We start from the raw sequence: 24,637 nt of genomic DNA, 5'->3' as shown, positions 1-24,637 counted from the left end.
ATCACCAGGTATGGCCCCAAAACAAACAAACAAAAAAAAAAAGATGCAGATTAAATAAAGGTACAGTGGGTTGGAGGAAGAGAATCTGGCAAATGAAGGTGCCTAGAGACAGTGGTACTAAATCAGTGAGCCGCAGAGGCTGCCTGCCCAGCCAATACCAAGAAAGAGCTTGGGTACCTCCATGGTGAGCCCCAGGGGTCCCAAAAGGAAGAGTACAGAACCCAGTTTCATTTTGTCTAAAAAGGGAGATCATCTTGCTAGTCTGGAAACAGTGGGGACTTGGTAATCAAAGTGAATTGTTTTCTTCTTGACCAAGTTTCCCATATTATCTAGTGTAGTGCCCACCGCCCAGGACAGAGAAAGAAGAGAGGAGAAAAAGAGGAACCCAATACACCTTTTATTCCTTCTCCTAGAATCTGAGGCCTGCCACTGCTGCCCCCTTTGGGTTTCAAAGAGAGGGAGAGAGAGTTAGATGAAAATTCACTGGCCAGAGGTGGCCAAGGGAAGGCCTGGTACAAAAAAAGAAAGAAAAGGGAATAGTTACAAAGCAGGCAGCATCTCTCCCATGCTTTATCTCCTGTAGACCAACGAGCACTGCTCTGGTCACTATTCTGGGCCTACCCCCAGCAACAGTCCATGTTTTTCTTTTTATACCTGACATGACTGGGGGTATGTCCAAGGGCGTGGGGGGCATGTCCAGGTTTAATAGTCATTACAGTGGGGGTATCCAAAGGGCATGTCTAAGTCCAACTGCCAAATGGGAATATCCAAGGGGCATGTCCAAGTTCAACTACCATCCATTCCACGTTGTATACAATAAGCATATACTATTCTAGACTTCATGACAAATAATGAATTTTCCTCCTCAGCATAATACTTTGTTATCATTCTCATAAGCTTATCAGTCCTTATCTACTCCTGATTCTCATCTACACTAGCTATAAGGGTGTCTGTGAGGCTTTAGTAGCCTAGGGAGGAAGGCAATGACCAAAAATACTGTCTTCGTGCCAGTAAGGATGAGGGAGAAGAGGATGAGCAGAGGATCTTGCACCTGTGTGCCCTGTGGTTGCACCTTTTGTCTTTCCTTTTTTTGGGGATTGGGGTGAGAGGGTTGGGCTGCCCTTGGCAGCACTCAGGGTTTACTCAAGATTTATCTCTGTACTCAGGGATCATTCCTGACAGGCATGGATGGGGTGCCAGGGATTAAACCTAGGTCCACTGTGTACAAAGCAAGCACCTTACATGCTGTACTATTGCTCCAGCCCATGCACTTTCTACCTGCATCCCTCAGTGGTATTTTTTGTGCTAATTAAAAGGTATTATGGTGGCAGAAACGGATTGAAATTATATCATTTCCTTAATAAGGAAGCTCAGATATGCATCAAAGTCAACAAAACCAAGATGGAATGACTGGGGGTTGTCACCAAATCCCAAGAAGTCATAATTAGCATTTGAGGGGAATTTTCTTGAAGTCTAGAACTGTACTAAATAGTAAGTCATCCTTCCTTTCTTCTCTCCCTCCTTCCTTCTCTCTCTCTCTCTCTCTCTCTCTCTCTCTCTCTCTCTCTCTCTCTCTCTCTCTCTCTGTTTTGAGACACACCCAGCTGGCTCAGGAATCACTCTTGGTAGTTCTCAGGGGACCAAACACTTTCCAGCATTTGAGGTACTGTTTTTTTTTTTTTTTTTTTAAACCCAGGTCAGCTTTGTGCAAAGCAAGTGCCTTATGGAGGGAACTATCTCTCCAGCCTTCTCTTCTCTCCACTCCTCTTTTCTCTCTTCCCTTCCACTCTCCTCTTTTCCTCTCCCTCCTCTCCTTTCTCTTTCCTTTCTGCTGATGCAATGTGGGACTAGGGTCTCAGACCTACAAGGCATGTTTCCTACCATAGCGCCATATGCCAAACCCCTAACTTCAGGTTTTCAAGTCCAGACACAAATATCCACTGGTTCATGAGGAAACTAGCAACACAAGCACTTTCACACACACACATTAAATCCTTTCAACTCTATGAGGCACTTGCCAATCATTCTCATTTCTTTAGAGAGACGCAAATTATTTGCTCAACATTATCCAACTAGTAGCAATGACTGAACTTGAACTCATGGTTGTCTGACTCCAAAGCCCTTTCTATCACACGTGCCTACTTTGCCCACAACCATCATCATGCATCATGCAAGCTTCAGGTACTTGCATACATGATCTCTCATCTGCACACGGCACTCGTGAAAAAGATTCCGTTAGTTCAGTTTTACAAAGGAAGAAACGAGTGAAGGGCAAGTTGATAGTGCAAATAAGTCTTCCAACATGCAGCCTGAAAAGGCCTGCCTTTAGGAGAAAAAGAGAAAAGTGTGGAGGAAGCGAGACCAGTAGTGAAGGGCCAGGTGGAGGAGCATGTGGATGGAGTCAGATCAGGGTGTAGTGGGATGAGGGTGAGCAAACCTTCCAGGCGATTCACACTCGGCACCTCAGTGGCCTCCCCCCATCCTAACTCCCAGAACACCTTCCTCTTCCGAGGGGTTCGCCCTCCACCCAGGGCCACCCCCAGCTCCCCAGCTGCCAGTTGTTGCCTTTTCCAACTCAATTGTTCTCCTCGGTACTGAGGCAAATGGAGTCATTAATTACCTTCTATCGGCTGGGCTGAGTTCAGAACGCGATCAATATCCCCGCTTGTCATTCAGGGCAGCCCGCTGGTGCAGCCCCGGCCCCACCCCCACGCCGGCAGGACGCGTGGTCTGTGCTGCCCCCCTTGGCCCTCCCATCTGATTGAGAACGGGGAGCATGGTTTGGGACGCTGAGAAATGGGGCTGCCTTCCAGAAGGGAGAAGAGCAAGAATTGATGGCAAAGGGAGGGGAGGAGCGAGGAGGGAGGAAGGAGGAGAAAGGGAAGGAAAGTGAAGGGTTGGGGAGATCAGAAGAGGGAGGGAGGGAAGAAAGAAGGGAGCCCAGGATGTGCTGGGAGCAGGCGCAGTGGAGGAAGGATGGGAGAGTAAGGGAGAGAGGGTAAGGAAGAGGGGACGCTGAGGGGCAGGGGAGACTGGGTGTGGATGGGAACACATCTATATAGGCATCCATAGGATGCCCCTACCCACCCTCATGACCTTGCCTTCTCCCTTAAACTGGACAGTCTGTGAGTCAGCCCTGGCTAGCAACCTTAAGGCAAACTGAAGAGGAGTCCCAAGATGGCCTTGGCAGTCTGGGCCACCAAAGCCTGGGCCCAGAGAAGAGCAGGTTCTGTCTGGACTTCTAGAACCAGCAGCTACCTACCCTGTGGGCTAATCTAGCAGCTAAACCTCACCAGATTGGTGTAGGGTGCTGTTAGGAGCATATAGCTTCTTGCCTGACCTGTCTGCCCTCAGTCTTTATGTGGATGCTTATATCCTATTATACTGGTAGGGACACTACCTGGATTGGGGTACCATGTCCTGGTTGAAATTCTAATTTCATTGTTCACTTGCTATATAATTTAGGATAGTCCCTTGAGCATATCTAGCTAGATTGGAGACACTTCAATGGGACACCAGCCCCTCCCTCATCAGTGTTGCCTTCTTTCTCTAACTCCTTCTAAGCCCTATTGTAGAAATCACTTCTTAGGATTCTAGACTAACACATACACTTTTTTTTTGTTTGTTTGTTTTTTAGGCCACACCCAGCGGCGCTCAGGGATTACTCCTGGCTCTGGGTTCAGAAATCACACCTGACAGGCTGGGGGGGGGGGGGCATATGGGATGCTGGGGATCAAACCTGGGTAGGCCACGTGCAAGGCAAACACCCTACCAGTTGTACTATCGCTCCAGCCCCATATAAATTAATTTTGTCCTTACAATCACATCAGCTTACATGAAGTGCTTACTTTATACATAAGCACTGTACACATATTAACTCATTTGATTTTCACTAGCACTCATGCAAGAAGCTTCAATGATTGTCCCTGTTTTGTAAGCAGGCCATGGAAGGGCAGAAGTCCGGGAACTTTCCTAAAGGTTGTACAGCTAACAAGGAGTAGAGGAAGCAGAAGGAAGTCTGCCAATCTGCCTTCAGCAGTTGACCTCTTAACCTGGAGAAACTGAGGGCTAGAGAGGTTAGGTAATTTGCCCCAAAGCCAAATTCAAAGTCTATGTATTATAGTTATTTATTAATGTTTGTTTTCTCCAGTACACCCTGACTATTTTGAAGGCAGGGACCCATTTTTGTCATTTTTGTCAACCTAGCATAGGGCCTGACACAGAGTAAGTGATAAAAAATGTTGGCTGATTTGTCTAGTAGAATTTCAAAAGCAACGGCTGGTAAATTCTTAACTTGACTTGCTCAACATTTTAACTTTTAAAAGGAGAAAGGAAAAAATGGAAATTGTTCTCCTGGATTCAGTTGCATCACACTTATAACTAGAAAGGAACTAGGAGCTCATTTCATTTGAGTCTCTCTCAGAAATATAAAAGAAAAAAAGAGTTGAATGGGGTGGGGGGAGAATTGGGCAGGTTAGGTAAAATTTCCATGCCACGCAACTAGTCATTGTTAAAATGGAAACTGAGGTTCCCTGCCCTGCCCACTGTTCTGGGATGCTTAATTCTGATCAAAAATAAAAACTGATCCAAGGGAAGTGCTGGGAATTTGGGGAGAAAGTAAACATGTCTAGAGTGGATGGCAGCAAAGAAAAGGAGCGATAGACAGAACCCTACTTGAGGAAAGCAAACTGCCATATGCTAAGGAAAAGAATGAGATCTCCTGGCAAGAGATTCTCGAAGGGAATAGAATTTCAGAAGAACAGGAAGCTCTCAAAATGAGATTTTGCCCTACAAGCTCAAATAATCAACCTGACAAAGTAAAGAGAGTGGGAGGGGGAAGGATGGGAAGAGAAGGACATTTAGGGAAATCATTGTTGTTGCACACGGATAAGCTTTAAAATATGATGAGCCTAGATTTTAAAAGGACATGTACACTGAACAGTGGAAGATTATGCAGCCATTAAAAAATCATGTTTTCAAAGAATATTTAATGATATGTGAAAATGGTCCCATATAATGTTAAGTGAAAATAGTAAGACACAAGCTGTATATACAGTACCATTCCAATTTTGATTTTAAGTTATATATAATTATGTATGTGCAGAAAAAGGTATAGCAATAATACAAAATTCCAACAGTGCCTATATATTATAGACAATTTAAAAAATCATGTATCTTCCAAATATTTTTCAATGAACATGTATTACACTTAGTATCAGACAAAGAGATTTCCACCCCATCCCCATTAGAAAGGATATACAACAGATGGAAGAAAAGAGCCATTATCAAGGATAGGGATGAGAGAGGCATGAGCTAGTCAGAAAGACCAAAGCTCAGAACAAGCTCAGACAACAGAATAGGGTCCAGAAAGCTACAGCTAGAGAAAGGAGAAAAAGGCAGGCAGGTGGATGGAGGTTCTGTGGATGGGAAAAGTGAGCAATGCTGAGAGGAGAGAGGAGGCAGGACTCCTTACCTCTCACTTGGACTGTTTCTCCAGCTAAGAAAAATGAGACAAGCAAGAGTGGCCCACCTAGGTCAGGAAAGGACCAAGCAGGTAGTTGCTAACCTTTCTGATCGGTTAACTTTTCCAGACCCAGATAAGTCATATCAAGACCCAGGGTTGGGGAAAAAGTAGATAGGATCCTAACACTGGGGGAACAGGGGTTAAAGGGCCTATTCCTGGCTCAAGCTTAGGGTGGCCCCTAGCAGAACTGGAGAGCATATTTTACCATGAATTTCAACTGGGGTCAGCCCCTGTTCAAGGCAAATACTTCAACCACTGTACTATCTTTACAAGTCCTGCATCTTAAATCTTTTCTGATAATGATAAAGTTATAATGAAGGGTTAAAGCAGTGACCAGACCCAAGACCATCCTGCCTTGGAAGATGGGGGTTAAGATAAACATAGACATGTGAATATGTTTAATATCAGAATCTGGAAATCTCGGAAGATTTTGATATCACTTAATTCTATATAACTTATTATATGGTTAATTTCCAGGCATAGAAAAAATTATGGCACCCCAGAGTCTGCCTGCACTTGACAAGAATAGGTTGTGGCACATTAACTAGACAATCAATGCTTAGACAAAATCCCTCTCCACTAGGTCTTCCTCAATTGCAGTGGTTGGAAAAAAACTAATTTTTCTTTTAAGCATTCATCATTTCATTCACTCTTGGATCAGAGAGTCTACCACATTCTACTCATTTGAAGATGGGGATAGCTATCTCTTACTGGATAGAAATTTTATGCAGCCAAGGACTATGTCCCATTTACCTTTTTAATTCAGTCCTTCTGGCTTTACTCATTGCAGGTATTCAATTTGCTCATCAACTTAAATTGGATTTAAAAATGGATTGATTAAGGCTATATGCTTTGTACAGTGTAAATGTTAAGATTTCACATAGAATCTCCTCCTATCTAACTATGGACAAGATGAAGAAATGGGAAATGGTTGTTGGCTGCTGGGCCCAATAGCATATAAAGTACTCATTGATCACAGCCGGGAAGGGGCAGTCTCCACCGGTGGGCCAGCGGCTCCCCTTTATTTTAAAGAAGACATCTCCTTAACAAAAACAACGAGAGTTATGATATAGAAGATGTCCTCATATTCTTGGTTGGGTGAAATTAAAAACTAAAACCAACAAGATGAAATTCAACAAGGATAAATAGAATGCCCTATCTTTAGGTTAAAAAAAAATCAATTACACAAGTGTGGAATGAGGTAGACCTGGCTTGAGAACAATTGATGTGAAAAAGATCTTGAGGTTTTAGTTGACCACGAACTCAATATGAGCTTGAGTCTGACACGGCTGCTAAAAAATCGAATGCAATCTTAGGCTACATTATGGATGTAGAATCTTCAGGTAGAGTCTGGCAGTGGCTCTACTGTACTTGGCTTGGCTGGACCCTCTCTAGAGTTCAGTGTTTCTTTAGAGGGACTTTAACTGTCAAGGATAAATTCAGAGGTGTGCAGCCAGGATGGTGCGGGATTTCCTTAATTGTAGAGACTGCAACCCAGGAGTTGCTAAAATCCACTTAGACTGTCCCAGGTCTTTCAAGGTACTAACTAGGACTAATCAGAAAAAGAGGTGGGTGAGGGAGAGAAGAGAGTTTTAAATAAAGATCTTCACCATCTTATTATGTAAAATGGTATAATCTCTATTTTAAAGTCAAGATAGCTTTGATTCAGGATTAACCAAAGGTTGCACAATAAATATAGGCTGGAAGAAGTGGAGACTTAGTACAGCCGGGAAGGTGCTTGACTTGCACAAGGCTGATCTGGGTTTGGTCTCTAACACCAAACCCTGGCACCACATATGGTCCCCAAGTCCCACCAGGAGTAATTCTCTGGAAACAGAGCCACCAGTAAGCCCTGAACACGCTTGGCCCAACTGCTTTCCTTCAGAAAAAAAATTCCCCCCAAACCAGAAAGGACATGGAGCCCAGCTCCGGATATGGGGACTCCAAGTTCTGTGCTCATCCCTTGAGATCATATGAACTCTGAGTATAACAATAAGCACCGTCCTGTGGTGTCCCCTGTCCAGAACTGCGAGCAGGGAGAGTTCTAAGAGTTGACTGGAAGGGAGCAGAACACCTTGAAAGAATCTGCCTTGTCATCAGCCTAGGCCCAGGCCTCCCTCCACAGGTGTCTCATCAGACACCTCTCCCAAACCTAGGCTCCTTTCTAGCTTGCTCCTCCAGCCACCCTGATCAACAGCTAGTGACCAGGTGCATATCTGGTGGGTTAGATGCTGGGAATGGGCTCCTCAAAAAACGTGCCCATGCTTCTGGACTTGCACCCACAGTGCCACAAAGGTCTCTAGAGAGCAGTGTTAGGTATTCTTAACATTCCCCCTACTTATACCGCAAAGCCACACCATAGAATCTGTCCTTGGATGAACTAAATGATCATTTAGGGCCTGGTATGGAGGAAAAAGCCTACTGAGAGGAGATCACCAGGGTTGCCCTGGGGAGTGGTGCAAGTCTGTGACTTGCCTCCTGAATAAACTACCTTCTCTCCCCACAGAGCCCCCAGGTTACCTGTAGACAGGAAATGGTCTTAATGTCAACAGGCAGCTGGCTGGACATGTGACCCACAGGTGAAATGGAATTGGGTCACGGCTAGGGTCAGGGAAGTCAAAGAGGCTGACTTCTGAGGCAGTGGGTGAGGAGGGGGCAGGTAGCAGGAGAGAAGATAGACTCAGATGGGGTGGGAAGAGGTTTCCCCAGTGTGATCCACTTATCTGCCTAAGAGCATGCGCAGAGCTGTTCTGCAGGCTGGCAGGCAGTGGGACTCCCAGCTCTCTGGCTGGGGGGGGCGGTGTTTGCGGGGGTACTGAGGGTGCCTGCAGCTTTGTCCAGGCCCTTAGGGAGGGCTCTGGAGGCTTTCTGTGTCCTGCTGGGCTGCAGCTGGGGCCAGCACCAGTTAGAAACCTCTCTGGAACCAGGAGGGAAGGGGGCTTTGTTAGCTCAAAGGACACAAGCAAGGCGAAAAATTACATACCAGGCCGCCCTAAGTATGCTTGTTTAGAGAAACTGCTTGCATTTATGAAGTCTTTGGTGCGGAAAGCAGGCTTGCAAATGACTGCATCAGAGCGACAGTAAAGGCCATTAATTTCCTGTTATGTTTTCCTGTGTTGGGGGCTTTATTAATTTAATTTTACACTGTCGAACAACCGCGAGAGCTGACACCGCCACACCGCCAAGGCTGGGGTGTTCTTCTTGTGTGTGTAGCAAGGCTTTGCCTGACATGCAAATCAACGCTATTACGGAACCAATAAAGATGTGTGGAGGGAAGAGGGGAGGGATGAGGAGGGCAGGAGGGGAGGGAGAGAAGGAGAGAGAAAGGGCGAAAGCCGCCCTGGACACTTTCTGCTCCCTCCAGCAGGGCACCCCCTGACTATCTGGGTCTCCTCCGCAGACAGCTGTCCTCCCTTCCTGCACTGTCACTGCCATCCAAGGACGCCACCTCTGTCCTCTCCTCAACCGGGCTCTGGAGAAACCTGAAGAGGGATGCAAAATTCCTAGGCCTGGGATCCTGCATAGTAGGGGCAAGAGGTGCGAAGGTGGTACAGCAAGGCAGGTACAGCGGCTGCTGACTGCCCCACGCACCCCTTCCTCAAAGGCAAGGGTCCCGGCCCATGCGCATATCGTTAGTGCCGCCACAGACACCAGAACCCTGTGTTCTTGTGCACAAAAAAAGTCCAGGAAAGTCTAGAGGCCCATCTCTAGCTTGCTCCTAAGTCTCTTCAGGAATACCCTCTCCTATTTGTCCACTTTTTCCTTTGGATTCACTCCTGGAAAATTCCTCTGCCATTGTCTTTCAGGAAGCTCAGCAAGAGTCTTCACTACTGGGCCCACAAGAAGCCCCAAACCTACTTGGCCTAATTGCTTCAGTTCAGAAAAAAGACCAGAAATCTATTCCCACCCCCCTCCCCACTTTTTTTTAGCTCAGGAATCTCTCCTGGAGATTCTCAGGGGACAATATGAAGTGCCAAGGATTGAACCCAGGTCAACTGTGTGCTAGGCAAGTGCCCTACTACTGTCCTATCTTTCTGGTCTCAGATCTACAGTTTCTAAGCCAGTTTCTAACAGAAGAAGTCCACTGCCTCCTCCTTCCCTGCAATTCCCACTGAGTGATTGTCCCCTCAGAGGTTCAGCATCTCCCATCAAGGTGTGCTATCATCCCCTTTCAGGGAAACACTCCTCTACAGTGTGGGGCACAGACCCACCTTCCCCAGAGGCCACCCTGCCTCACCCTAGCTGAGTGTCCCTAGGCTGTCCACCTGGCCCAGTAAGGGGAAAGAGTCCCTGGAGTGAGAGTGCCTCCATGCATCATAGTCTGCTGGGGCCTGAAGTCTGAGAGAGAGAGAGAGGGAGAGAGAGAGAGAGAGAGAGAGAGAGAGAGAGAGAGAGAGAGAGAGAGAGAGAGAGAGAGAGAGAGAGAGAGAGAGAGGAGTGCATCTTTCTCCCTCATCACTGGCTCTCTCTCTCTCTCTTCTCCCTCCTGCCCTGTCTGCCTCAGGAGCTATCTGGCAGACTCCAAAAGACAGTTGGACAGACTCCAGCTCCAGCTCTCCCTGGGAGGAAAGCAGAAACTTCATAAACTGCGCTGACTTTAATGCTGCTTTCCGGGGCTGTTCCCGGACTTCCACCACCACCACCACTGCCCCCCTCCTGTCTGCTCTGTTTCCATCACATTTTATCCCTGGCCCTGTGTGCACCCAGACCGCACACATTCACACACATACCTGCACACACATATACAGAGGACCACTCATGCACACATACATATGCATACAGGAACACACATGCAGACATACCTACACACAGCAGCAAGAAGAGGGAGCTGGGGAGAGGGGGAGAGGCTAACCCACAGAGCTGAGGGTCACACTCACTATTCAGTCCTGTCCCTGAGGGAGCAGTGCCCAGGGCCTTTAAGCGGGGGCTTCTAGGGAGGGGCACACTAATATTTCAGGGGAGGGGTGGCCAGATTCAGAGCCACCTGGAGGCTGGGCAGCAGGGTGGGAGGCGGGGAGCCCCTCACAGGTCAGCTGCGTTTGTGAGGCCTCCCTTGTCTGCCGCTGTCAAGGTCAGCGGGTTCGGGTTCAGCGAAGGGTCAGGATGGTTTGAATTACTGGCTCTAGCTGCCACTCAGCTGAGGCTCCTGGTCTGTCTTCAGTCCTTGCGCCAGGCCCAGCCCTCCCCCACCCTCCTCGCCTTCCGCCCCAACAGGCAGGGTGGAGGGGTGGAGAGAAAGGCAGGTGTGGGGGTCCTCCCCTGAGCTCCAGGATGCTTTCTGGTACAGCCAGCAGTGGGGGGCTTGTTGCCAGGACTCATTTCTTTTTTTTTTTTATTTTGGTTTTTTGGGCCACACCCGGCGGCTCAGGGGTTACTCCTGGCTATCTGCTCAGAAATAGCTCCTGGCAGGCACGGGGGACCATATGGGACACCGGAATTCGAACCAACCACCTTTGGTCCTGGATCGACTGCTTGCAAGGCAAACGCCGCTGTATATCTCTCCGGGCCCCAGGACTCATTTCTATGGCAGGCAGCAGCCACATTCTCCCCAGTGCCCCTTCTGAAGGGGTCCCCCAGCCTCCTGCCCATCTCAGGGGCCTGTGGGAGGGGAGGTGCATGAACTGGGAGACCAGCACAAGGACAGGACATGCAGGGCCTGCTGGGCAGCCTGGTGCAGCTCCTCCTTCCAGCATCTATGGCTTGAGCTTGTGGGAGAAGGGCAGAGCCAGGTGGCTGAGGCAGCACTTTTCTTGTTGGATGCCCTTGTGGAGAGAGGAGCAGGAGGCCATGGGCGGGCTGGGAGGGGGTGAGGGTGCCTCTGACACCCACATGCACAGAGGCCCACAGACCTAGGGTTGAGGGGTGGGGTGGGAAAGATGACCAAGGGGACCTTCCTTGAGAAAGTAGCCACTGGAACACAAGAGGCCACCCCAGTTTGTGGTAGGGAGGAACACAGGACACACCCCTTTTTCTGCCAACCTCTGCCTTCTCTTTAGAGGTAGTGGCTAATTATGACTTCTAAATTTTTGGTATGTTATGAATAAAAACCTCTGGTGTTAAATTGCAACTTTGTCGAATGATCAAATGAACCAGGACAGGAAAGTTCAGGTGCATCCCAACCAGACTGCCATCTGGGGTCAGAGTGATAGCACAGTAGGTAGGGAGCCTGCTTTGAATGTGGCCTACCTGGGTTCGATCCCCAGCACCTCATCAGTCCTGAGCCCACCAGGAGTGCAGAGCCAGGAGTAAACCACTGGGTATAGATCAAAACCAAAAACCAAAATCAAAGCAAAATCAACCTGGTCTCGGTCTAGGTACAAATGCAGGACTGGGCTACACTTCAGCCCTTGCCACACCACCAAAACAAACACCAGATCTCCAAAGACAGTCACCTCTGAACCCCCAGTGGAACACCATGGTCTGTGCAAACCCATCTATAGCTCTGGCAGGCTTTAACGACATCCACCATCCAACTAAGAAGAAAAAGAATCCTCTGCTCAAGTGAGAACAGACTAGAACAGACTAAGTTCCCAGGTTACTAGAAAGATGTGGCCATAGTACTGAGGTGGATTCACAGGGTGCATTTATGTGTGTGTGTGTGTGTGTGTGTGTGTGTGTGTGTCTGTGTCTGTGTGTCTGTGTGTCTGTGTGTCTGTGTGTCTGTGTGATAAAGATGGCCTGGATGTCTCCCTCTTTCTTAGAGTGGACAGTAACCAGCTTTTGCTGACTGGTTAGTTGAAAACAAAACCAAATCAAGCTTTGTGGCTGCCATGAAGCTGGTATAGGCTGATGACAACCTCTGGTGGGTTTGGTAAGGATATGGCTGCAGCTGCCTTGAGGTGGGCCCGTAATAAAGATTCTGGGTGGCATGGGGCAGGGTCAAAAAAAAGCAACTCGGGCAATCACCTGGACACCTTATTTCTGAAACCAGCCTCTGCTCAACTCCCACTGCCAGTCTGAGCAAGCTGGGCCTAGAAGACATCGAAGGCAGAAAGAGGCCCCAGTTACTTGCATCATCAGCTACTGTCCAGCTCTGCAGGCTCACATGCTGAGGGATGGAAATGTTTTCAAAGAAGAGGTAGGTGTGAGGGGTAGGGGTGAACAGAAGTTGAACCCCAGAATGAGTCTAGGGCAAGGATGCAGGACACTTTCTCCTTGTTTACCCAGTACAGCAGCCCCTCCAGCATCTTCTGCTTCAGTCCTGCTCCCGGCTCCCCAACTCCAGGCTGAATCCTGTGTATACCTGAAACTTCTCCCAGCAGTTCCCTTCTCAGAGCCCTCTCAGATTTGGCCAGACCCCTGCAGCTCCACCAAGAGACCACAGAGAACATGCCATGGGTCCGAAGGGTCTCTGCAAGCCTGCCCATGTGATGGGGGCTTACCATGTTCCCCTTGAACTCTGCCTACACAGCAGACTGCACCCAAAGTCCAAAGCCAACTAGAAGCTTCTGCTCCTGGCCTGACTGAGCATCAGAGCTCCTGTCCACCCTGCTGACCCCCGTGAAAGTGTGGGGATAGAGAAGTCAGCAACCAGAGCAGGCCTGGCTTCTTCCAACCAGCCACACCAAGGAAGCCAGGAAGCCGCCGCTGTGGAGGCCGCCTACAAAAGGAGGTGATCGCGGGCGGCCAGGAGCAGAGCAGCTCAGGTAATTGGTTTATCTATCTGGAAGCAGGGGGAGCAATCTCCGCACAGACAGACTAGCAGTAAAGTCTCTTCCTTAAGGCTATTTCCTTTGTCTTTTCAATTGCTTGCACATCCATGTGAGAGAGGGAGAGAGTGTTAAAGAGAGAGGGAGAGGGAGAAATGTTAATTTGTGAATTAATGGCTTTTCTCAGCGGAATTGTAAATTCAAATGTCACCTCACACGGTGACACCACGGCTGGTCTGCTGAAGAAGCAATGATAAGATCCCCCACCTCCCTCGGAGCCCCTCCCTCCCCAAAGATAGCTGTGGAGTGGAACATGCTACTTTTAATTTGCAATAACAACACAACAGAGGTATGCAGTAATGACTGCCTTTTCCACCCTCCTCCCGACTGCCTTCCCCCCAGTCCAGTGGACTCCCCATGTCCTCCCTCCCACCCTCTGCTCCTCGGCAACCACACCTCACCTCACCCTGGCTGCCTCTACCCCACCCTGGCCGAGCTCCGATCACATGGGGGGGGGTGCCTTTGGAATGGACGATGCTGCACCCTCTCTTCTCCTTCAATAATCAGGGAATTAATGACCCTGAAGTTAAAGTGAGGCTGATACCGAGGCCCTGCCCAGCGTTGGGAAAAAGCCTTCATTGTTTTCGAGCAGGAGGCGGGCAGCAGCGAGGGAGATTCATGGATGGAGATTGAATATGCAATTTTCTTTCACCTTGCCAAGAGCTGCCCCTGGGCTGTGCCTGGCCTAAATTTTTCCTTTTACCATCTCTGCCTTATCCGGCCCTCCCACCTCCCTTCCATTCTTTCCAGAAAATTACCTTCAAAATTGATTTCCACTTTTACAAACAAATATAATGGGAACACAGGAAAAAACTTGGGCCGTGATGAATTAGGGCTGTCAGGTGCTTCCAGGTCTCCTTTGCTTTTGTTTTACTACCTGATCTGCTCTTTGTTTTTCCAAGGGCTGGAAAAAGTGCCCCTGTCCACCAAGGGCCTGACCCTCCAGGCCACTGGGGCTCAGCCTCAAACCCCCCACAGTGGCCCTAGCTCAAGCCGTCTAGACTTTGAGACTCTTTAGCTTCTTGGTTTCTTCTTCCTCCTCACCACACTCTGGGCCTTGGGGAGCCACACTCTGAAAGGGCTCTAGCCACCCCACCCCACCAGCTAGTTCCCCTGACCCCCACACCAGATCCCCTCTAGCCCTCATACCTCTTAAAGTCCAGACCAGATGCAAACCTCCACCTCCTCTAATGTGGGCAGGATCAGTGTAAACCTCAACTAGAGCAAATGAGAGACAGACAGACACTGAGAGATCCTGAAAGACAGCAGGGAGCAGTCTGGGCAAGAGTTGGGGCCCAGGTCCTCTCCAAAGGGCTGCTGGGCTCTGAGTCTAGGGAAAGGGGGACTGCCAGCCTTAGTCTTTTAGGCCCAGGGCAAGCCCAGATGCCTCAGGACAACCCAGCCACTGGCCCACAGAACGCAGGCTATGATATTTCGGATCCTTAGTGAAAAACTCCACAGGCAGACCCTCATGACCAAGGGTTCTGGGGGTGGGGCATGGAGGCACATGCTCACATTCACTCATCTCTTCAAACCTCCACACTCTGCCTGCCCAGTGCATGGCACAACACTTCCCTTTCACTCAAGACCCACATTTGCATAAACCTTGTTAGAGCTGCACACAGATCCATGAGAGAAGCATGTGTTCTCAAGATAAATAATCTGTCTGTGGGAACAGGAAGACATACTGGTGTGTGTCATATTGGAAAGAAAAGTATCCTAAGATACTTTCTGCAATAGCTGGGGTCTTGGGAACCCTTTGGGCACACTATGAGCTGACCAGGGCTCAGCTCAGGAACTGAAGAATAAATGAGCAAGAGGAGATGGACCAAGGAGAGTTGGACCAAGGCATCCAATTGGGCACAGGAGACCAGACCCTTCTTCCATCTCAGAACCTCACTCCAGCTTTCCTAGGCTTCTTCACTTCCAAGGAACTGCACCAAGGTCAAAGAGTTTGTGCCTAACTATGTTTCACCACTGACTTCTTTTCCCCTAACATAAGCCACTTAGATCTTCTCCCCAGGCACACAACAACCCATCTTCTGTGACAAGGTCAGCTCAGCACCCATAGCTATGTCCCAGGTAGACTTGCAGCCATGTGTGGTTCTCATCTCTGGAGAGCATGGAGCTAACAGAAATTAAGGTATTAGGACTCAAACTCAGCTGTGCCTCTGTCTTCCCCACTGCCCCATCATGCCACCCTCCAGGGACTGATTACCCACTGACTTGGTCCAACTCCTTCTTGGTGGGGGGTTCTTTGCCTCTGGCCCTCCATACGGCCAGCGGTGCCTAGTCTCTATAGTCTAAGCTGCTCAGTCTAATTGGAGCTTCATAGTCCAGGGAACCTCTAGGAGGGAAACTAAGGACACCCACTGCTTCCCCCAGTCACAGTTTCTTCACAGCAGAAGGGTGGTGTGAGCACCAGCCCTTTGCAGTGTGTTGCTTGCCCTGCTGTCCAGGGCACAACAGTGCCTGTTGGCATCATTCAGCTATAGCTAATGAATGAAGGAAAAACCACAATTCCTGCAATCTTCATCACAGCATGATTCCATCATGACACCCCTCACAGTCCTCAGATGACTTCCCTGGGGTTTCTGGACAAAGTAGGCAATTACTCTGGACTACAGCTCATGGGGTTGCAGCCCAAAGTACCTGGGTGAAGGCAAGGATCTTGGCTGGCCAGCCTGGCTATAGAAAGGGAAAGAGGAGTTTGTATGCTCCAACCTCCCAGTCCAGGACCTGAAAATTCCAGCAAACAATGGCTTCTGAAGGTCCTTAATAGTTCCCTCCCCCCTCCCCATAATTGTAGCTAAGGAGGGGTAAGGGACTTTGCTGGAAATGTGTCATCTCAGATGGGTGGAAGGTCTTATGGCTGCTTTGTGTCCTTCTTTATTCTGTCCACCTCACCTACAATCTGGGAGCCCCTGGGTTCTTGGGGTGGGGATTGGAATTTTTAAAGCATCTTGACCAGTAGAGTTCTCAGAGGAATGCCACGAGGTGGGGGGCATCTCTTGTCCCCAAGGCCAAGGTGGGAGGTGGTGTCCCCAGCAGGCTCACGGTCAGTGTCAGCTCGCTTCCTCCCCAGAGTCACAGCTGATCGGCCCTTTACTAATATCCCCACTGATATGATTGCTGCAGATACTAATAACACTGTCCATATTCCGAGTGCCAATGCCAATAATGCTTTGGGTATTATCACTGTGAACACCAATAACTACTGCTGAGATTGTCTCCAATAATGCCAGCACACGCTGCAATGATTGTCCTCGCTAATGCCCACCACCGTGACATTGTTAGAGCTGAAGAATAGGCTGAGCTGGACCCAGAGGCAGGCTCCTGAGCTGCTTCCTGGAAAACAGAGAGGCTCCAGGCTTGTCCTCGGGGTGCAGGGTGCGAGTCTTAGAGGAGGTGCCACTGCATGTGGGAGGGGGCTTCCTGGGGGACAAAGGGAGAAAGACCTGTCCCTCTACACCCAAGGATGGCAGGGTTCTTGATGTAGGTCTCTGTTCTGTCTAGTATCCCTATATGCCCGTAGGTCCATTTCTCCTTTGGTCTGCTGTGCCCCTCATGCTAAAGGACACCCCGGAGTGTCTGCAGCACAGCCGAGACTGCCTCCTGCGACCGACCGGCCTGCCAGCTGCTTTGCTACCTTGGCCTGACTGCAGAGTTGGGCTACATCATCTTGACACATAATTATCTCCCCTATTCTTAATCATCTGTGCTGCTGCCTAATGCAAACTGGGCCTGGCTGCTTGGAGGCATCCAGAGTGAGTGAGTGAGTCTGTGTGTGTGTGTGTGTGTGTGTGTGTGTGTGTGTGTGTGTGTGTGTGTGTGTGTGTGCATTAAAGAGAGATAAGGCTGAGAAGGTCTGTGTCTCTCTCCTTTTCCTCTTCCTTCCCACCTGGGTCATGTGTGGGGAGGTGATAGTGATGGTGAGGGTATCTCACTTTTAGCTGAGATGGAAAGGACAGCTCCAACTGGGAGATGGGGGATAAAGTCAAGACAAGAGATTCCCTCTCCTTCTAAAGTAGGGTCTCTGGCTTTTCTTGCCCCTGCTCAGGCCCAGGAGGTCTGTGTTTGTTTTTTTGTTTGTTTGTTTTTGGTTTTTGGGTCACATCCGGCCACACTCAGGGGTTACTCCTGGCTGTCTGCTCAGAAATAGCTCCTGGCAGGCACGGGGGACGATATGGGACACCAGGATTCGAACCAACCACCTTTGGTCCTGGATCGGCTGCTTGCAAGGCAAACGCCACTGTGCTATCTCTCCGGGCCCAGGAGGTCTGTGTTTAAGCAGTAAAGGCTCTGATTATCTTCTTCTGGAAAAGTCCATCAGCCCCTGAGATGTCTCACTCTGTTATCACCCTGCCTGCTGGAGGGTGAGGAGGGGTCTAGGACCAGGCCAGCCTTCTCCTTTTCTACGTCGCTATTCCCAGGGTCCACACACACCTGCAGGCAGACACCCAGCTCTTTTCATGGCCCAGTCTTGGCCTGGCCTCCTGCAAACTCCACCCATCTGCCTCACCCCATTTCCACTATGTGGCCACTTCAGCTCACATGCCCCGTGTCATGTCTCCTCCCCATAGCACCTCTCTGGTCAGCAGGTTGCCTTATCAGATAAACAGAATTCCATAGGGCTATTGTCTTTAGACCTGTCCCATGCACCTGGCAGGCCCCTCCTCAGAGGGACCTCTTGTGGCTTGCTGCTTCCCTCTCTGACCTCCCAGGGCCCAGAGCACTTAGATAGCTGGTGGTCTTTCTGCACTCTGCACTCATAGACTGATGAGTCCCACTAGATTGGAAGCTCCTCAAGGACAAGCATCACATCTTGCTCTGTCCTGGGACAGAGAGTACCAAGCTGGAGCATCAAGCCCTTTTGGCATCAGATGCTAAAATAGAATAGGGCCACTAAATTGAATAGGCTTAAAACAATAAATGTGACCAATGGCTCGGGGAGGAGAGCACACATGCTGTTCTAGCCACAGCCACAGGTAGGGTGCTCTGTCCCTACTCTATTCATGAACTGCAGAGGAGAGCATCCTTGCTCGACAACACAAAGAGGAAAAGAACAGAGAACCCAGCACCCACCCCCAAGTATCGCACACTCTAAAAAAAGTAAGGACTGATGTTAAAAGGAGACTACTGCAAGGGTGAGGCAGAACCTTCCAGATCACAGAGGGTGCCAGGGATTTTGGCTAAGGGCCTGGCCTGGGATCCCCCTGAGAGTGTGGGGAAACAAGGCTCTTGAAAAGCCCCCCCCTGATCATTAGTGGCTGCCGCCAAAACAACCACAATGAAATTTAGTGAGTGGCAAAGGCCGTGGCAGCCAAATGGGTTTGGATATTTTGGAAGAAGAAGAAATAGAGCCAGACAAGCTGTTTCCCTGTGAAACGAGGCCATTAGGGCTTCTGGAAGGAGGCCAGCACCAGGCCATGGCTGCTGGGCCAGGCCTCTCCTAGACTGTCCTTACTCTGTAGGCTAGGCCTCTCACTCTCAGTCCCACTCACTCTCAGATCTGCTGGCTTTCCCACTTCCTTTGCTTCCAAAGCTTCCCCTGCCCAGGACTGTTGGTGCTCATGATGACCAGATGATTGATTATCCAAGCAACATTTTCAAGAGAAAAGGGAGGTGCAACTGGCCAGCATGCAGCAAGAAAGGTAGAGCCAAAGACTTTCCTGCACTAGCTCGATGCCCCTGCAATTGTCCACTTCCTGGACAGTGCTCCCAGACCAGAGGTTACTGTGATCCCCTGGGGACCAGACATGAATAGGAAATGGGCTTCAGACACTAGTGTCCTTTTTGTTTGGTCAGCCACCTTCATGCCTTACCTCCAGCATCAGAAGAAAGCCAGAAAGGTCAGCGACTCCCTAACATCATCTTTGAAAAACCTTCCAAGCTACTGGCCCTAATATCTGCTCTTACTTCTGTCCTTTCCCTTCAACTCCTTGCTCACAGCTGGCAGCATCTTGATCTGGCAGGGAATGAGGGAAAGAACCATGAAGAGCCTGAGGGTTGTCTGCTCCCATAAGAGAAGAGAGGAGGCTCCCATTCAGTCCCCCAAGTGGCTTTCCTGGGTACAATGGCCATGAGTTACAGAGAAAGAAGACCAGGGTTGATTATGTGACCCCACTTCCTCTATCCCCAATGGCTTGGGTCAGATGAGGATGAGGCAGGGTGGGAGCCCTCACATCAGAGGCCAGCTGTCCACACCGTCCCTGTGGTCCATGGAGCGTGCTTTCACTCTCTCTGTCCTTGGGGATATGCTGGGCAAGCCCCCGCTGAAGGCACTGCATCAGGGCTGCTAAGCAGATGGTAAGGCTGATGCCTGCCTCCCTCTCTGGCTCTCCAGAGCCAGCCGGGCAGTGGGGGAACCTGGGCTTTGTGACTAAAACTGATCTCACAGCAGAGCAGCTGTGAGGCCGGGCCGAAACCGGAGCCTGTGTCCCAGGACAAAGCATGGGCGGCCAAGGCCCTTCCCTCCTCCTACCTTCATCACGTTTCCTCTTCTCCCCATTCGAGCGAGGGATCCCCAGGATCCCGTTGATGGAGTAGGATCCTACTGGATCATTGGAGGCGCTGGAGACAGGAGGGGAGGCTGTGCTGGGAACTGAGGAGAGGGAAAGAGGCCATCAGGACAGCCAGAGCAGAAGGGAGCCCCACCCCATCATTCTCAGTGGGTCAGGATGGACAGGCTGCTACAGCTGCTCCAAAGTCTACACTTCTGACCAGCCCTGACCTGGGTAGTGTCAGCTGCCCCACCTCTGCTCATAACTCTCACGGAGACTTCAGAACTCTCTCCCCAAAGGGTGAACAGAAACCCCTAGTCTGACTCCATCTAGGAAGTGGCTCAGATTCCAGTGAGGGCTCAGATCCTAGGGTGAACCCAGCTACTATAATCCTAAGGCTGGGAACATCCTACTAAAAACCTGTTGGTTTGTCAGGTCTCACATGGGGCTCATGATCTTAGGCTCTGGAGTTACCTTTCCATTCCTGACAGGAGTCACTGCTTCTCTGGAGACAGGAGTGGCCCTGAGATGCACCCTACCCCTCTTTCTCAGTCACCTCTGTTCAAGTTCCTTGAGAGCTCCTCATCGATTGTTCCAGAATAACAGGAAATGATTACAGGCCCATTGAGGACAGCCTCTCCCTTGTTCCCTCAATCCAACACTCACTATCACTATCCAGGAGAGCAACCTGCTTGGGGAAATAGGGAATAGCTGCCATAGGGAACAGTTTTCCCACAGCTTGGCTTGGCCATGGAGGGAGGGTCCATGAAGAAGGAGGCTAAAGAGAGACAGAGTTCTTCAGTGGACAAGAGAGACAGAGAGTGAGTAAGAGACCGTGAGACAGAGGGGCAGGTCTAGATCAAGTTGCCCAGACCAGAAGAGATGGAGACAGAAGGGAGGAGGGGAAAGAGTGAAAAGGAGAGGAAGGAAAAAACCAGTAAGAGCAAGAAAATAAAATATGGAAGAGAGGAGGACAGGGAGGAGACCAAATCACAGCATGGCATTATGATGGAGAATGAGGAAGAGGGCTGGGAAAAAAGGAAAACTCTGAGGGCAAGAAAGGGGAGAGAGGCAGAGAACATCTAAGTGTCTGACTCCTCTGGGTGTAGAAGCAAGTATGGGGTGAGGGGTTAGGCCACAGTAGGGTAGGCAGGCAGTCCCAAGGTGGCTGCTGGCTCTCATGAGGGGCCCCTTGTCCCACTTCCCAGATCTTCTTACCAATGGTGTGGCCAGGGGCAGCCACGCCCGTCCCGGCCCCATCCGGCGTCGGGTGGAAAGGCTGCTGGACTTTGGTGCGGATGATCCTGCAACAGCATGACAAAGTGTCACTGTCACATACCCTCTCCTCAGGGCCAAGCCCTCCTGCACCTTCACCTCATCCTACCACCTGCACCCCACCCACACTTCAACCTGGCAGTGGCCAGGCCTGAGTTCACCCTCTGTGGGCTTCAAGCACCCCATCAGGTTCAGCTATTTTGGTTTGTTCTTGGGTTTGGGTTTTTATTATTACTATTTTTGTTATTAATTTGTTGTTTTGCCTTCTTCTGTTTGGGAGTCACATCCACCTGTGTTCAAAGATCATTTATGGTGGGGCTAAAGTGTTCTTGTGGGGTGCCAAAGATTATAATTGGGGTCAACCATGTGCAACTACATTTAACTTGTTCTCCTATCTGCCCAGCAGGCCTCCAGTGTGGCTGTAGGTAGGAGTCTGCACCCCACACTTCCATACACTGCCAGGAATAGGGGTGTGGTGGAGAGCAATGCAAATCACCCTTCCCTTTTCTGGACACAGAAAAGGCTCTGAAGATAGATGTGATACCCATCACTCCTCAACTCTATAGGCCTTTTGGTCTAGAAACAGAATTATCTAAGCTCTTGGCCTGCGAATCAGTTGGGAACTGACTTTACTCCAAGATGAAATCTCAGTCCTCCAGAATAGGAAGAGGGACCAAGGTTTGCCTCTTGCTCTAGCTAGGCAGGGCTGGGCCCTTCTCCTGGTCCCAGATTCAAGCCCAGCACAGAAATTAGCAGCACTTATCAATTCCTTCAGCCCCTTTCTGGGCTCTAGTCAGGCCAAGCCCAGCCCCCTTTTAGCTCACTGGCCTGATGGCCTCCTTCTGAGCTCTTATAGGAACCACAACTTCTTTAGGAGCCAGGCTAGAAAGTTAGGTGTACTCTTGTCTCCATGCAACAGACTCGGGCTCAGGGATGGAAAAACCCAGCCTGGGCTTTGGTGGAGAACAGTTGCCCTGTGACTGTGGATCAGAGCAGGTGTCCTTGCTGTCTGGTCTTTGAAGAGAGGGTGAAGCTGGTTCCCCTGTAAGCCAGGGAGTCCCAAGCCAGACTGGCCAGGTCTCTCAGCAGCAAGCAGTGGAGATGAGTCTCTGCCTCACCAGGGTGCCAGAAGAACTTGGGAGGGAAGATGGAAGCAAGACTCTGAGGTGCCTCTTCCTAGGGGATGAGAGAGCTGGAAGAGTTACTGAGGAGCAGGGGATGGAGCAGAGAAGAATGGTGCTGAGCTGAAGTGGAATCCATAAGTGGGGACTTTGGTTTCCTCTGTCATTCCCTAACCTCCAACATAGAAGACACAGGTTCAGAGGGTCTCAAGCCCAGGGGTAGTTTCTAAGTTTAAGGGGATAAGAAGACTTGTTCCTGGGGAAAAGAAAATGACAAGTTCTAGCAAGAAGAGGTTGATCTCAAGAAAAGAGAATTTGCAGAACATGGTGAGGCAGAATGGCTGGGGCTTGGCAGCCTATATCCAACACGCTGAATTGAAGATTATAAATTTGCTCCATCATGGGGCAGGGGTGGTGGTGGTACAGGAAAGTGACTAGTTTGGTGAGGAGGAGACGATGCTGTTCCCCAGGCTTGCAGTCCTTGAGGTGGGCAGGGAGTGTCCAGACACCCAGGTGCAGGCCCTAGTGAGTACCATCACACACATTGCTGTCATCAAAAGGGGTATTGGGGGGGGGCAAACAGCACAAGGAGGACAGAAGAACACTCACTTTCAAAGGGAGAGCCTTACAGAAGATTCAGAATGGGTCACGCAGGAGAGGACAGAATTGGGCTGAACAGGTCTATGAATGTCAACAAAAAAAAAAGCTCTGGAGGGCTGAGCAATGATAGCCCTTGCACCCAGCTGACTGGGTTTGATTCCTATTCACTATAAGAAGTAATCCCTGAGCACTGCCAGGTGAGGCCCCCAAAGAAAAAAAGGTTTCCAGAATATAATCCACAACATCAGGGGAGGATATGAAGATGGAGGGGGCTAAGGACAAGAAGGAGTCCAAGCCTGCAATAGAATAACTACAAATGGCCTAGGTGAATGTTCTCAAGACTCCTGAGGAAGAAAGAGGGTGGAAGAGGAAAGGGGCAGGAAAAGTGAACATAGTAGAAAAGGCACAGGGAGAAGAGAGTGGACACAAGAGGCAGGAAGCAACAGCTGTAAAGCCAGGCCACTTACAAGGCAGATACTGGACTCTCCAAGAGAAGCAAGAGAGACACAATGGTCAGCATGGGGAGGAAAGAGTTAGTGTGCAGGACAGAGGTCATGTTCTGAGAGGCCCCAAAGATTCAAAATGAAACTTTGGGGCTTCAGGAGATATGGTTGCCCCTCCTAGTGATTTTTGGTCAAAGGAGCTGGAGTTTGGGCATCTAGCAATGTTTGGGGACCATGAAGTGATAGGGATAGAACTGGGGCTGGCCACAAGTGAGGCATGCACTGTTTAACCCTGTATTGTTTCTGGCTCTAACAATAAATTTCATTCTTAGAATAAAAATACTTTTTCAGCTGCTATCAAATCCAAAGGCCAAGGTCATTGATAGTAATTGGCTGGAAGGTCTGGATCATGATGATGATGGACATGTGGGGAAGAGGCTAAGAACAAAAAAAAAAAAAAAAAAAACCAATCTACACAAGACATCTAGAAAGGGATCAAAGGATGTTGAACAGCTGCTCCTGTTGTTGCAGCTGAAGCTCCTGGGATAACTCTTGACCTCAGGGACTCTGCACAGTGGAGACTCAGTGCAGAGTACAGGGGACACCAGCACTGAGGTTTTGGCCTTCATCATCCAGAGCCTCAAACCTTGGGTATTGGAATGGCTTTGGCTGAGGCAACAGAGATGAAAAGTCATTCATGAGGGCCCGGAGAGATAGCACAGTGGTGTTTGCCTTGCAAGCAGCCGATCCAGGACCTAAGGTGGTTGGTTCGAATCCCGGTGTCCCATATGGTCCCTCGTGCCTGCCAGGAGCTATTTCTGAGCAGACAGCCAGGAGTAACCCCTGAGCATCGTCGGGTGTGGTCCAAAAACCAAAAAAAAAAAAAAAAGTCATTCATGAGAAAGGGGTCTGGGTCAAGAGCCTGCTGGAAGTCACTACTGTTTATGGGGTCCTTCTGTGCTTCCAGGGCTGTGGACACTTGCCATCTCTAGACCTAAATTCTCCCTCATGGGAATTTAAGCACCTGGGTGGGATGTGGAACCCTGACTGCCATCTGCTGCCCTCCAGCCTCCAGGGACAACCAACAGGTCCTGGGACTGCCATGGGGCAAGAGGATCAATAAAGCAGATGCTGGAGGGCACTGAGGGAGATCATCCCAGTACCTCTCCTCTTGCCCTCCAATTTCCTTTCCTCGTGTGTGTGTGTGTGTGTGTGTGTGTGTGTGTGTGTGTGTGTGTGTGTGTGTATCAGAACTGGCAGTGCTCAGGGCTTAATTCTGGCTCCACATGCAAGGCAAGTGCCTTTCCCACTGTGCTATCACTTCAACCTGTTTCCTTCTTGACCGGAGAAGAGATCTGGACACATATATCAGCTCCATGGCCCGCCCTGGACAAACATGTATCCTCATCCAGATCCTCAGAGGGTTGGGAATGTCTGTTTGGGGTACTAAAAGTGCTACTTT

General features: G+C 49.7%; 1 protein-coding gene across 7 annotated transcripts in view; it reads right to left on the bottom strand.

The window, feature by feature from the left end:
• PAX2 (paired box 2) overlaps nt 1-24,637 on the bottom strand; it is an 85,869-nt gene that overhangs the window by 29,816 nt on the left and 31,416 nt on the right. For 4 of the 7 annotated variants that reach the window (XM_049764287.1, XM_049764286.1, XM_049764288.1 and 1 more), the window contains exons 4-5: nt 20,955-21,040; nt 19,718-19,837 (exon numbers count right to left, since the gene is read on the bottom strand). In XM_049764287.1, coding sequence (XP_049620244.1) covers nt 19,718-19,837; nt 20,955-21,040 — 206 coding nt within the window. Of the gene's footprint in view, nt 1-14,382; nt 14,452-19,717; nt 19,838-20,954; nt 21,041-24,637 lie in introns of all 7 variants that reach the window. The other 3 variants (XM_049764289.1, XM_049790886.1, XM_049790887.1) reach the window with 1 other exon arrangement.

Source organism: Suncus etruscus, chromosome 17 (assembly GCF_024139225.1).
Source record: "Suncus etruscus isolate mSunEtr1 chromosome 17, mSunEtr1.pri.cur, whole genome shotgun sequence".
Classification (NCBI taxonomy): domain Eukaryota; kingdom Metazoa; phylum Chordata; class Mammalia; order Eulipotyphla; family Soricidae; genus Suncus; species Suncus etruscus.
The sequence above is the reverse complement of the archived record's forward strand: the minus strand, read 5'-3'. Positions and strand labels throughout refer to the sequence as shown.